The sequence below is a fragment of the Pleurodeles waltl genome, chromosome 8 (assembly GCF_031143425.1).
Source record: "Pleurodeles waltl isolate 20211129_DDA chromosome 8, aPleWal1.hap1.20221129, whole genome shotgun sequence".
NCBI classification, from domain to species: Eukaryota; Metazoa; Chordata; class Amphibia; order Caudata; family Salamandridae; genus Pleurodeles; species Pleurodeles waltl.
Window position 1 is genome coordinate 400467548 of NC_090447.1, and position 14375 is coordinate 400481922.

Sequence of the window (14375 nt, forward strand, 5' to 3'; positions counted from 1 at the left end):
TTTTGGAATAGGGGGGTGACTTATGCTAAGTCAAAGGGCCTGCAAAAAAGAAAAAGAGAGGATGAATCTGCCACTTTGACACTGACGTGGTATATTCCAAACACCTCGATTGGCGGGCGCTATTAATCTGATATGGAATTTGGCACAAGCCTTCTGCCTGGAAAGCACTTTGGGCACCTGAAAGAATTCTCTGCCATGCCCATTGTAGAGGATGGAAATGGTAACTTTGGGGGAATTTCTGAGAAACATGGACTGTATCTGACATATCCCATACAATATGTGCAATTTCTTTTAACCCGATCAAATGTAAAACATGATCAAATGTTTAACTCAATCAAATGTAAAACCAGGCCAAATTTGGCAAAGCACCGTGTAAAGCGCATAGTAGCATCCACTGAAGTTGAATCATAGCAAACAACTAAGTGTAACAGGAATTCCATGCAGATCCTTTTGGTGTCCTTTTGGTGCCTTCAGAGGAGTTCAGATTACAGCTTATGCCCTCTTTTGAACAATATGCTAAGAAATGTTCACATTACTACTCATTATGCAGAGGTCTGATGTTGCACAGGCAGTGTTGAACATCTGCCAAAACTTCAGTTACCAGTTTGGCCGAGCAGATTTCATTACTCTTGAATACTGTGAAAACCACCTATTGTACACCCCTTGCAGCAAATCCAGAGTTACCAGATTCAGAATAACAATCGGCGGCGTACTGGCCTCAGCTGAAACAATTGAAAGCCCTGGTCTTCCTGCTTCCCCCTTTGTAAAAAAGCAGCTAAATCCTTCATGTGAATGGAGATTTGAGAAATATTAGATAACCTTGATATTCCTGGTGCTTCCTGGCCAATAAAAATGTTGACATCTTGGTATGTATAAAGGCAAAGGGCAATAAGAGCTTGTCCTCCATATGCAGTAGCAACTTTGGGGCAGAAATTAGAAGGGAAGTGATATGGGGCAGAAATTAGAAGGGAAGTGATATGGAAGCAGACAAGTCACGATAACCCTGAAAAAGCATCAGTAGAAGCCCTAAAACTATTAAGTAGAGACATTTTATAGCATGTCATGGCAGCTAAAAAGCAAATTTGAGGAGTGACACAGCTAAATGCAAGATTTTGGTATACTCTGGTGAAGAAAACACATTTGAGATACCAGCAAAGTCTATTTTGTGTAATAAGGATATTGGTTTGGAAAATTGCACTTAATACATGCAATAAGAATGTCACTATTTCGTTCTTCCCTAATTCTGATCAGGCAGCACAGCTAAAATTAAGAAATGATTATATATGCATAGGCAGACATCAGTTGAGAGCAGTTGAAGAAGTTGACCCGTTGAGGCCACTGTATGCCACTGCATATTTCCAAGACCCTTAAAAATGGAAAATTGGGAATCTCAAGAATGGGATGAAGAGTAGGTTGGTGGGTCAGTGGGAGCAAAATGATGGCTATAAAGTTCAGGCTATTTCTTAAGTATGACACTACAGACGCTCTAATGTGTTACTGAATATTGTCACTTGGAATGGTATTGGTTTGAATATCAAAGACATCACAAAGCCTTTTGTTACTAACTATTGGTAAGGTATTTGGCAAAATCATTTTGGTTTTGCATTGAAAGCGCTTTTTTACAAGGGGATGGGCACCCTACTAGAGTTTAATTGAATAATATCAACAGTAAACTGTTGATCAAAAGCCAAATTAAAATGGATTATCGCTGAATATGAAGGTAATTGTTTTTACATAAATGTTGTGTAATCAATTTGACATGCTAAAGCTACAGAATTTGGTAGTGATAAGATATACTTGACTGATAGATAGTCTCTGTTTCTGTCGCCACTCTCATCAGCCTACTTTTAATAAATATCACTGATTGGTTAGCAATAGTATCAAGACTGTTGTGCCACATTTGTTTTGAGAGGCAGTTTAATTGTTTTTCAGAAGACATCAAACAATATGCCAAAGGAGGATTTCTTTGAGTGCTTGCAAACTAAGGGCCTGGTTTAGAGTCCAGCAGATGGGTTACTCTGTCACAAACGTGACAGATACCCCGTCTGCCTTTTTAAAATGATTGGATTATATCCAATGACACTTGTAATATGGCAGACAGGACATCTGTCACCTTCGTGATGGAGTAACCCATCTGCGAACTGTGAATCAGACAATAATTGTGTTTTGAGTTAGAATGCAAGGGCATGTGGCCCTTTTATATAAACACTTTTCTCTATAGACACTGAATGGGGGAAACCCTTTGATAATCAGGCTTCTGATGTTTTTCCAACCATATTGTTCATTAATTTCTGAGCTTAATTTCTTTGTTCTAGACTTCTGAGGTCTATTATCTGTTCATAGGGTAATTCATCTGTAATAATTTAAGAAAGTAAAGGACAGAAAGAATGATTAATGAAAGAATTAGAATGCATAATCTTTATCTCGTCAAGGGACATCTTAATAACTTCCATCTATCTGATAGCTATTACATTTAATTCAGGTTACTGGACACATTTAGGGTGTATTATACTGAGGACAGACTTTACAATGTGACTCAAAGTGGGTTCCAGTTGTCTAGGGTGTCTACAGGGACTGGACTAAAATTTTATGTTTTCCATTTTCCGGGCACTTCACAGATAATCGGAACATACATTTAAATAGCTGATAGTAATCTAGGGGAAATGTTAGTATACCTCTTCTACTGGGATTAGTATTGTGGTTGATGAAGTGGGAAAACATAATTGCCTGCAAGATTGCTTATTGGTAAATGTTCTTTAATTGTGAACCCCTTTATTTTTTTATTTGTGGGCAAGCTTTATGTGTGCAATACTTCATATTAGTGAGAAAGAGTTAAGCACTCAGTGCCACTGTTATGGTTAAAAAAGCATATAAATTGGTATTTTGAGTAACCACAGGATAGCCAACTCTAGTGTTCCTAAGACACTATGACACTGTAAGAAGGTTGATAATATTACAATGCAAAAATATTGCAAACATTAAACAAACACCTTATCACTATACTATCAAGATACATACATATTTACTAGACATAAATATTCATCTACTTACCTTGTGATGGTTAGTTCAATGCAGTGATTACATATTTTTGTTGTATGACATACCCCTTCTGATATAGCAGTGGTACACCACGCAATAAATACACAAAAGGGGATGGGAGGAACTCTTATAAATTATCTAATCAACTTTTGTATTTGGTAAACCATATGATGTCATAGATGTACGTTTGCCTTTGCATCTACTATTTATGCTTTGCTGTTTGATCTGATTCATTTTAATATTGTTAGTTTTTCCTTCTTACATATATATATATTTAGACAGTATTATTTTGACAAATTTCTGTATTTTCTAAAATGCACATTAAAAATACAAAACAACCCTTTTTACAACTACAGCCTATCTATATATTGATATATCAAACAGCCACAATATAACTGGTAAACGTTCTTCCAGGTAATCAAGCTCTATTCAAATATGTTAATGAGCACATTTGAGATACATGTACAACTGATACTTTCAAATGAATGCATTGAACTGCATGCAAAAATTACTGGTTCTAGATTTCTGCTTCTTCTTCCAGGATACATTACACCATCATTGCACATCTGCTTCCAATCTAGCAGCCAGGGTGGTCTACTGTTTGGCCTATTGCATCTTCAGGGCGGCTAACCAGTTGGCCTTGTGATATCTACATACTTTGCAAACTAGTGACCAGATACATCAAAATGTAATGATCATAAGATCCTTGTGGTTACAAGACTGACTTACACACTCTCTTGGTGCCTCTCTCTCTCTCTCTCTCTCTCTCTCTCTCTCTCTCTCTCTCTCCCTCTCTCTTGCTCCCTTGCTCTCTTTCTCTCCCTCTTTGCCCTAAAAAATCTAAAAGTATGAATTAACAAACTGATTACTGCCTTGATGACCTCCAGTCCTAGTACTAACAAAAAAACCTAATTGTTTCACAAATATCAGAGCACCCAGAGTTTAATATAGAGTTACGCCACTCACACATTTCCCCTTTCTAGGAATGCACAGCATGAACATAAATATATATTCCAGGAGTGTCCCTGATTAAAAAGATTTTGGCAGTCAATTTGCAAACAAATTAGTGATGAGATAGGAAGTGAGTTTTCTCCAAATCCACAAAAACTAGTACATTAATATTATTATATAAAGTAAGATGGCTTGTCCAGTGAAGGATAAACAAAATGCTCTGTGTCAGTGCTCATTAGCTGATCACTAATATCCACCCACATGAACACTCCAAGGGGCCTAGTCACACATTGCACTTATTAGTATGTTTAGTAGTATGACAGTGGTCTTTCTCATGGACTACACAATGCTATTCACTAGCCTATGTTCAGAGGTCTCCGTCTCTTCTGTCTTTTATGTGCGAAGACCTCTGCTCTGATAATCTCCACACAAGTTAGGCTACATTTTATTAGTACATGTGGAACAGATGAGGGAGTGGCTTGAAAATGAGGCATACTTAATACTAAATGGGAGGGTTTAGGGAAGACTAAGGTGGAGGTAACGGGAGGGTTAAGGAGGGGTTTAGAGAGTACAAACATGCACCTCAAAAGAATAAGCCAACTGCTGTTCATAAATTGCACTTACATAGTTACTACAGGCAAAAAAGCACAAAACAGTTACATATGTGCTCCAGCTAAGACTTAGAGTAAGTCCAATGCTGCACATTGGAAACACAGTTACTGCAACACCCTCACATAGAATATAATGGAGGCAAGGGACTTAAAATTAAACCACACAAGAAATAAGGTTAGAATAAATTAACTAATTTAGACTTTTTTGAAATATATTTTTGTTGGCATTTAAAACATTTCACCCATTGCCCATTACAATGTTATTCTCAATATCCATGCCTAAACATCTTTGTAAACATCCTCAGTATGGAGGAACCAATTATGCTTAGTGTTGTCTGAGACTGCCCAACCATGCACGTTACTTTTGTGCTCATTGTGAAATGCATGGTTCTCATTGGTTCATGCTAATTTAGGCTTACGGATCATGGTATGCACTGTTAACTCTGGGAGTGAATGCTCCAGGTTATAAGACTCTTAGCTAGCGCCATATGTAGAAGGGATTCAGGGGAAAATAAATAATGACTAAAAACCATGTGTAAATAACCCAAACAAGCAAAAAGTCTCTGGGAGCAGGTCTCTTGGTACCTCAGCGCAGAACACCGATAGGGGAAACTATCAGCACACCCTAGCCTCAGAAAAGGTCTGGCTAGCCTAGTTGCTTATATGGCTGAATTATGCAGGGGAGCAATGTTACATCCAAAGCCATAATCTATATCCTGATTGGGACCAATGTCCTTTTTACAACTTCACATGTGAGGTAGGGGAAGTCATCTTCTTTAGTGGTGAGTCCTTGACCTGCGCAGTGCCATTCCTGATTCCATCTGACCCCGTGTCACTCCCCTCAGCTTCCAAGTCTTTGTCCTTTAAGTAATTTAGTTCAGAGCCTGAGTCTCCACCTGGGTCTTCTCAGCTTTTAAGTATCTCCCCCTGTTCTGCCAAATGAAATCTCCTGGATGCCCCGGGCATCCCTTAGCGGTGTATGCTTTCTTCTTCCCTGGCCCAGGTGGTACAATCCTTTGCCATGCATCCACTGTCCTTCCCACCCTTGACCTTCACGACAGCACAATTCTGCTCCTGGCTAAAGCAGGAGCCAAACCCCAAAATCTGGTGCCTACTTGGTGTGTTTTGGGTTGAGGAAAACCCCACGAAAAGGCAAGTTTCTATTGTTTATGGCAATAAGCACTTCACGGCCACCTGAAGTTGTGGCAACATTGTTTCCCAATAACTCCGAAGCGAAGGGCAGTCCCATGTTAGGTGGTGAAAATCTGCATCAGGTGACCAGCACCTCGGGCATTCCCTAGGTTTCCCATTGTAAATTTCCCACAACCGGTGCAGAGTAAGGTAGGTCATGTGCAGGAAGTTGAACTGTATGTATTTCAACCTTTTATCGTGAGAAGTTTTTTTGAGTTAAGCTAACATTCTTTGCCATTCCCTATCTGGAATTTCATGACCTAGGATGCTTACCCATCAGTCCCCAAGAGTCCCCAGTGGTTTCTGTCCCATGTCATTCAGTGGCCTGTGTAAACATGTCACCTGACATCATGCCGAGCAAAGGGAGATTAGTAGCTGAAGTACAAAGTGTTGCGGTGATCCTCTCTTCCCAGGTTCCATAAGCTTTTGTTTAACCTCATCAATGCCTCATAAGTGAGAAATGGGCCACTGAGCAGTAAATATTGCTCAAATAGGTCCTCCATCGGGATAAGGGCACCCATTTCAGAGCAGTCCCTTACAGTTGTCACTTTGGCTGCTGTCCAGGCCCAAAGCAATGGACCGATGTCCCCTGAGGCAGCCCCACCAGTGGTATAGCCAGTGCATATAATGGCTTTCTGCTGGTCTTTACTATGCCATGGTGTCAGCTATGCAAGGCTATTTGTAACAAAATGCTTGGCTGGGATATCAGCAGAGTAGGGTGTAATAAGTTAGCTGGTAAAAGTCCATGATGTGGTGCCAGTCCCACAGTGTGCAATGCTCCCCGGCGAGTGCCAGCCAGCGATTTGGGCACCTATTGTAGCTGTACTACCATACAGTACAGCTTGTAGTCCAGAACTCCAAGGCCATCCCACTCAGACAGGTGCCTCACCACTTCAAGTGGCACCCTGTGGCGGCCTTCATCCCACACCAGCTCCCAGAGCAAGACGTCCACCTGTCGGAACCACTCCCCAGAGATCTTAGCTAGGAGACTGGCAAAGAACTCTAGCAGCCGCAGGAGCATCACCATCTTTGAGCCTTAAGAGGTTAGTGCAGAGATCTACAGAAGACAACACAAGTCCGCAGGGATTACAAACCTTTGCCCAGGTTCCCCTCACTCATGTCATCAAGCTGATGGTATACCTGAATACCCATGTATTTGAAGGTCACCAGAGACCAAGTAAGCACCGGGGGGAGATCTGTCGGAGTAGAAGTACCACGCTTACAGGAAAACAGGCATGTTTTGGATCTATTCACTTTTTTACAGCAATATTACCCCAAAGTCATCCAGGTGTTTGATTGTCTCTCTGGCCCCACAGACCCTCCGGACAGGAAAAGGAGGAGGTTGTCCACATAGAGAGAGATAACATTTTTATGGCCTTCCACCAGAATGCCATTAGCCCTCCCTTCTCTCTGGAAAAATACTGCCAATGGCTCAGTGGCCAGGGCAAAGAGCAGAGGTGACAGTGGACAGCCCTATCTAGTGCCCCGGGAGACTGTATAGGAAGCAGAAATGGTGGAGCCAGTGTGACCTGTGCAGTTGAACCTACACATAGCAAGTACACCCACTTGATCCAAGAGTCACCCATACCCACTTTGCGCATAACCTCCTTCAAGTAATCCCATCTCACTGAATCGACATTGGCATTGCCTCCAGTATGGTTTTAACCTCAGGGTGGTAGATGATGTGGTACAGTCTCCTGAGATTTAGCGACATATTACAAAGTGGAATGAAGCCATTCTGGTCCTAATGATTCAGGACTGGCATATGGGAGAACACTCTAGTAGCAAGGGTCTTACTTAGGATTTTGAATTCCACATTAAGCATGGACAACAGGCAAAAAGAGGAAACTTGTGCCCCAGGGGTTTTAGTTTTGGAGAGAGGGATGACAGTTGTGCCAGTAGCCATGTCTTTAATGGCCTGTCGAATCTCCATGGATGTCACTGAGCCCCCTATGTGTTCTTGCGTCTCAGATGGCAATGTTGGAAGAGGGAGTTGGTCCACAAATGCAGCTAATAAATTGTCAGAGATGGCTGCTGGGCTAGCATACAGGATCTCATAATATTGTCTGAATTTGTCATTTACATCCCGTGTGGGGAATAAATATGTGTCCCAGTGGCTGACGTCAAGTGGGTGATGAGTGCATCTCGCGACTTGGGGCGATTCAGCCATGCTAAAATTCTCCCTGATCTGCCTTCTTGTCATGTGTTTTCTCGCTGTAGGTTTTGTAGGCACATCATCTCAATCTCTCTAAAATGGTGTTATAACATTCCGTGGTATTACGTAAAAGCTGATCATTAGTTGAGTCTGGTCGCGAAGTGTTGTCGATTGTGTGGAGTGTAGCAAATAGGGTGTATAATTCTGCCCTAAGTTCTTTGCTGACACCTTCAGATTTCCCTCTGCAGTGGCCCCTGATTACATCTTTAAGGACCTCCCATTTCAAGACAGCAGATGATGGCGTACCCTGATTTTATCAAAATAGTCCACAATGGCTATTTGCAGTGTTTCCATATAGCATGGGTCCTCCAGTGCCATTGGATAAATGTGCCATATCAAAAGCCTGAGCCCCAGCAGTAAGGGGCTGGGTCCGATAGGGTGCGTCCTAGGTTATCTGTGAAGGTGGCATTGTGACTTAACCTCTTTGAGCAGAGCAATCGGTTCAGTCATGTGTGTAGGGAATATGTGTGGGAATAGAAAGAGTAATCCCGCCCCCTACCATGCTGTGATTGCCAGAGGTCTATCAGCTCCCAATGCTGAAGCCACTCCCGGAAGCCAGTTGCTATCTTACAAGCAGGTGTCCCTGGTGGAGCGGGGCATAGAGCGGTCCAGAAGCACATCGGTAACACAGTTATAATTCTCACCCGCCGCAGGTCCCCATCTACCCGTTACCCCAGTGAGGCTGACAGTGCGTGGAACAATGACAATTGGTCATGGTTAGGTGCGTATACACTTCTCAGAGTTATTTCCTTCCCTAATACCTGCCCTTCACATATGATCCATTCACATCTACCAACGTTTGCAGAGGTTTGAAGGTGGTCCCGGCTCTCACCCATATCAGTACCCCACTGGCATATGCCGAATAAGAGGTGGCATACAGTGGTCCATGCCACCTATGACGTAGTTTCTCCACCTGAACCCCTGTAAGATGTGTCTACTGCAGCACGGCAATACTTACACCCAGGCATCTCAGATATCTATGAATGTTGTGCCATTTGGCAGCAGACCCTATTCCCCTCACATTCCGGGATATACCTATCATCTCTTTATTTTTGCTGCCGATAGGGGTATGTGCATCGTCAGTAGACCCCATTTACTCCCCAACCAGATCCACTTTTTCCTCTCCTTGTAATGGCTCCCACTTGCCAAAAATCAACATATTTCCCATCAACAAACTCTCCATTCCCAGGGCTGCATAGCAACGGTCGCCCCCCAAACTTACGATAACCAAGAAACAGAGTCATAGGCTAGGCTCCACCAGGGTCAAGTGGTAATATTCTGGAGAGGGTGAGCCAAAGGTCAAGGATCCGCTCTGATCGAAATGTGTTATACCCACCAGGAGCCAGGCTGGGCCTTTATCCCAGCAGGCTTTAGAATGTCAGCATAGTTGGTCTCCAGAGTCAACCCCCACCCCTCTCGGCAGCAGTCCTTTGGAACATTAAGTGAAAGAGGTGCCACTTCTAATTGAGATGTTCTATGCCACCACGGACAATCTATAGCTTTCATCAGCACAATCCATGTATTATCTGCTCCCTGTATCAGGCAAGTTCATTGAATGATTGCGGGGTCACCACAGACAAGTGTCTGCTTTCCAGAATCAATCTCTCCTATTCAGAATCCACTGAATTAAATCATTTAGACTTTTGTAAAATAAATAGAAATGCATTTTAATGTTAGAAAAATACAAATAAATATAAAAATATAATTTTATCATAAAATGTTTTAATAGCCTTTTCGAAATTAAAAGCTATGCATAACTGTTGTTTAACAAAATAACTACATTAATTTAAATTAATACTAGACTAAACCTTTAGTCATTTTTAATTCACAATAAATAGTTATCAACATCTCACTTTAGGTGGGATTTTTTTAAACTTTAAAAAAACTTTAATTTAGTATATTGAAGTATTTAAATATTTATTTCACAATTAAGTTAATAGTGTGTAGCCTTTTTAAATTTGATTTCACATTTAAAATAAATATATAAAATATATTTTTCAGTACTATTTATCATAACAATATATATATTTTAAAGTTTAATAAACTTTTAATCTATATCATTTACGATGGAGAGATCTCCGAACTAGTGCCAGAGACCCCCACCTATGTGTGAAGAGTTACTAGTAAATACCTGAAGTACTGAATAGCAGTAAAACTACTACAAAGTGTAATAATACATTTATATGTGCAGATTTACCCTCTTGTAAAATTAATTTTCTGAATAGACCTCATAATGCTATCACATTCACTCGGTAAGTGGATTATGAGATGCTACTCCTATGTCAGCTGGAATACTGCACCACTTGAGAATCAATAATTTTAAGACACTTCAATCTAGTTGAGGGAACTTTGGACAGAGATGGTAAGGGTGATTTGAAGCAGACATCCTAGTTTTATGATCACCACTTAGAAAGTGGATTCAAGCATTGCATGTCAGTCAAAGCTTGATCAGTAAGTGTTCATTTTAATCATTTTGCATATTACTTTTGTTTTTATCGCTTTATACATGAGCCAAGCATGATTATGTGTAACATGAATGTGTTTATTAATCGACTTATATGTATAGTGTAGTTCATTTTTCTGACTTTGCCTACAAATGAAAAATATATATTTTTAAATTGTCACATTTAAACTGGAGTGAGGTAGATCTTGCAGTGAGTGAGACTGGTTTATCTGAATTAACTCATAAGTAGTGAGGTCAATAGTATAAACATAACGTAAATTATATATCTCTTGTGTACATTTTCCTTGTTTCTCAGGTCCCTTTTTCTTATTTACATAGTGACTGGTTTTGAGATTGGACTGACACTTGCTTTTTTCTGCCTTCTGATGGGAATCACCACAAAGAGGAGGAAGAAGCATTCTTTCAGTGCCCAGCAGTAACACTGCCTTACTTTCAGGCATTGGGAACCACGATGTCAGGAAATCATTGGGCAAACAGTGCCTGGAGCGACAGTGAGTACATCATTACTATATTGTTACAGGTCACAGACAAATATTGGTTTCTCTATCTTAAGCAGTATCATTACGTGGGATCTCCTGTGTGAAAATATCACCATGATGCACCCTATACATGATTAGAGTAAGTGTATTGTTTTTTGCTCTGAGGTTGTGGTACTTTATGGATCTCGTACCAACCATTCAGGAAACATTTAGAATCAAATTTCACACAGATTTATCAAAAGTCACTGGATTAGCTAGTGCAAAGAAATATATTTCCCTACCAAAAATAGTAGCTGCTGGACAGTGATACATGTATTGATATAGCATTACCCTTGCATGTTGCAACCGCTTTATCATCCTTTACAACATTTGGCACACAGGGTGTTAGTTTGATGACTGCATTACATCTAACCTAAAATTTGTGGGCCAACGCCCTACTTACAGACCTGTCACATTTCAGGGAGTTACTAACTAATGTAGATTCATCCTTTGAGAATGGGAGCTATTCTGCTGTATCCGTTCCTCATTAGCGCCCAGGAAATAGCCAGTCCCATTATTTGGGGCTTCTCATTCAATAAATGGAAAGCTAGAAGAGAGCATATTTACAGACTGGCATACATAAATATTGACACACATGAATAAACAGACTGCCCTCTCCCAATTCCAGAGAACGATCCAGCAAATTTGTTCTTCTCCCTCCCTCATTAGGAAGGCCCTGGATTTTTAAATGAATGGAAGGACGCATTGCTCTTTACATACTTGCAGAAATACTGGAGATCCTCGGTGCCTCTGGATTGCTCCAGGTTATAAACTGTTCTCCATTGATTTAAAGATTTGAAAAGACTTCATTCCAGCAAAAAGTTACTGTTCAAAAAGATTTGATACAGCCTAATGGAAGCATGTAGAAGGAGATAGATCTGCTGCCTGCAACTTACTACATTATTTCCAAACGTTTAAAAAAAAGACTGGGCCCTCATAAATACCGCCGATGCCATGGGCGCCACAATACCGCCAGTGCTGGCGGTATGTGTGGCACCTGATTATGACCTTTCCACTGGGCCAGCAGACGGAAACAGTGTTTCCGCCCGCTGGCTCAGCAGAAAAGTCCCCACAACATTGAAGCCGGCTTGTAATTGAGTTGGCGGCAATGTTGATGTGCAGCGGGTGCAGCAGCACCCATCGCGCATTTCACCTCCCGTAATTCGGGCAGTGAAATGCGCGATGGGGCTGTGCCTTGGGGCCTTTGCACTGCCCATGCCCAGTGCATGGGCAGTGCAGGGGCCCCCAGGGGCACCCCGAGTCCCACTTACCGCTAGCCTTTCCATGGCGGAGTTTACCACCATGGACAGGCTGGCGGATGGGGGCTCATAATCCCCAGGGCAGCGCTGCCCCGGAAGATTACAGCGGTAGCCTGGTGGTACCAGCGGTATGACCATGGCGTATGCGCCACAGTCATAATACGGCTGGTTGGCACCGCCAGCCTGTTGGCGGTACTACCGCCACCGCCGGCGGGGCAGTCCGGGACCGCTGGGGCCGTAATGACCCCCAGTGTTTTTTTGGGTACTTCAGAGGAGATAAATGAATGATTTATCTCTTTCGTGATGCAGAGAGTGTCTGTAATAATGCATATGAAACTCATGATCAACTCTACATTTGATATTCCATAAAGCAATCTGAGAGTACCAAAAAAGTGATCAATGGAATGCTTGGAATTATTGCAGCCACTGTTAATTACTCTGGACTACATTCTAGTCCATGTCATTTTTGCTCAATGTGTGACTATAGATACGGAACAACCGCATGAAAATTATTAATTCATGTAAATCTTGTATACCAGAAAGGGCTTCTTATTCTTACTGCTGATGCATCAACAAATATCCAGCAAGCTGACAATGACCACTCTAAAAGAAATTACCAATGTTGATGTATTTTTCAAAGGTCCTGTGATTATCAGTTTTCCTTATCTCTAACAGTACAGTGTTCTACAATTCAGGTGCCAAATGCTGAACAGTTTGGCTGCCAGCTTGCTCTCTCTTTACGACTTGGAAACTAGAACTGGAAAGAAAGAGAGGATCTCAAGAAATGATCTGATATTTAGTGATTCAGAAATATTGGATATAGTAGACTTCACCTGTCAATAGGAAACCTTGTGACGTAAAGAGAGGTCTTTAAACTGTGCTCATTGAGGGCCTAATTTATATTTAGGTGGCAGACCCCTACTCTGCCATGAGGGTGAAGTAAATTGCTTCATTTTCCATGGTGGAGAGGCAGCCTAGCTAATTTATAAATGACCACTAAGCAATCAGTCATTTATAAAGGCCTTGGCAGGTACCACCGTCACTGAGGTTCCTGTCAGCGCGTTTTACTGTGTGCTGCAGGGCTCTGTTGGAAGGACACAGCCAACTTGCAAAATGTATTCTGTTTTTAATTTCAACAAGAAAGTACTGCAACAGGATTTTGTTTTTGAGAAAGAAAAACATAATGCTCCCCATACCTTGGGAGGATTCTTCCATAGCAAGTGGAGCTTTAGAATGGTTTTACTGTTCCTCACGGCCAGGTTTTACCTGGCAATAAGGACCAGTAATAAATGCTCAGTATCTGCCCATCTAAATTGAGTGGGCAGACATGTAGCCATTTCTCTGATAGCCCTTATCCCTCAGGGCCATCGAAGAAGTTTGTCCGCAGTGGAGACAGAGCAATGTCCAACGTGGCCAAACTTAAGGTCCTCCTACAATTCAATTTGGCAGGAGTACCACTATATTGACTCTCCACCAAAATATAAATCAGGCCCTTAGTTATCGTCAGGACAACATTTTGAGCACACTGAAGACAGGCCATCAAGAAGTCTGAAAGATCCAGATAGATACTACAGCACTTATCCAATCTCAAATGAATAGCTGAGGCTTCTGAGTAAGTATGGTGTGTTTTCTAGATAAAACAGGAATGGTTTTCCTTCACAGCCACAGAAGGTGAAAACAATAACGTCAACATATTTAATTGCGTTTTCTGAAATACATGCAGAATCACAATTCCCCCCACAAAAATACTTATTCTTTTCTTTTCCAAGAACAATTAGGGTTGTAACAGTTGGGCTGGTACAGTCAAGGGACTATCATCAAAGAATAGATAAACCGGGCACATACATCGCAAAATTACAACCTGTTACCAATTCCACATTAGACTGAGCAGGCATGCAAAAACTTTGTAATACAACAATATTAGTAAATTTTGAAGACTCTTCCAGAATTCTAGGGTACGGCAGCGCCATTCCTCGTTGATACATATGTATTGTTAACCATACAATAGAAAGTAAATGCCTGTAGTATCACAGGTTAATGGCTGAAAAACTAGGTTCATCAAGGGGTTGAGTTTAGTAAATACGCTGGTAAATTGTCCCATATCCCATATATCTTTAGACCTTGATG

At 41.3% G+C, this 14375-nt stretch overlaps 1 protein-coding gene across 3 annotated transcripts in view; it reads left to right on the top strand.

Moving 5' to 3' along the window:
* VWA3B (von Willebrand factor A domain containing 3B) overlaps positions 1-14375 on the top strand; it is an 829217-nt gene that overhangs the window by 23960 nt on the left and 790882 nt on the right. The window contains exon 2 of one of the 3 annotated variants that reach the window (XM_069204269.1): positions 10790-10962. The exons of 1 other annotated variant lie outside the window; for it this stretch is intronic. In XM_069204269.1, coding sequence (XP_069060370.1) covers positions 10923-10962 — 40 coding nt within the window. In that variant the 5' untranslated portion in view covers positions 10790-10922. Of the gene's footprint in view, positions 1-10766; positions 10963-14375 lie in introns of those variants that run through there. One more of the 3 variants, XM_069204270.1, reaches the window with a different exon arrangement.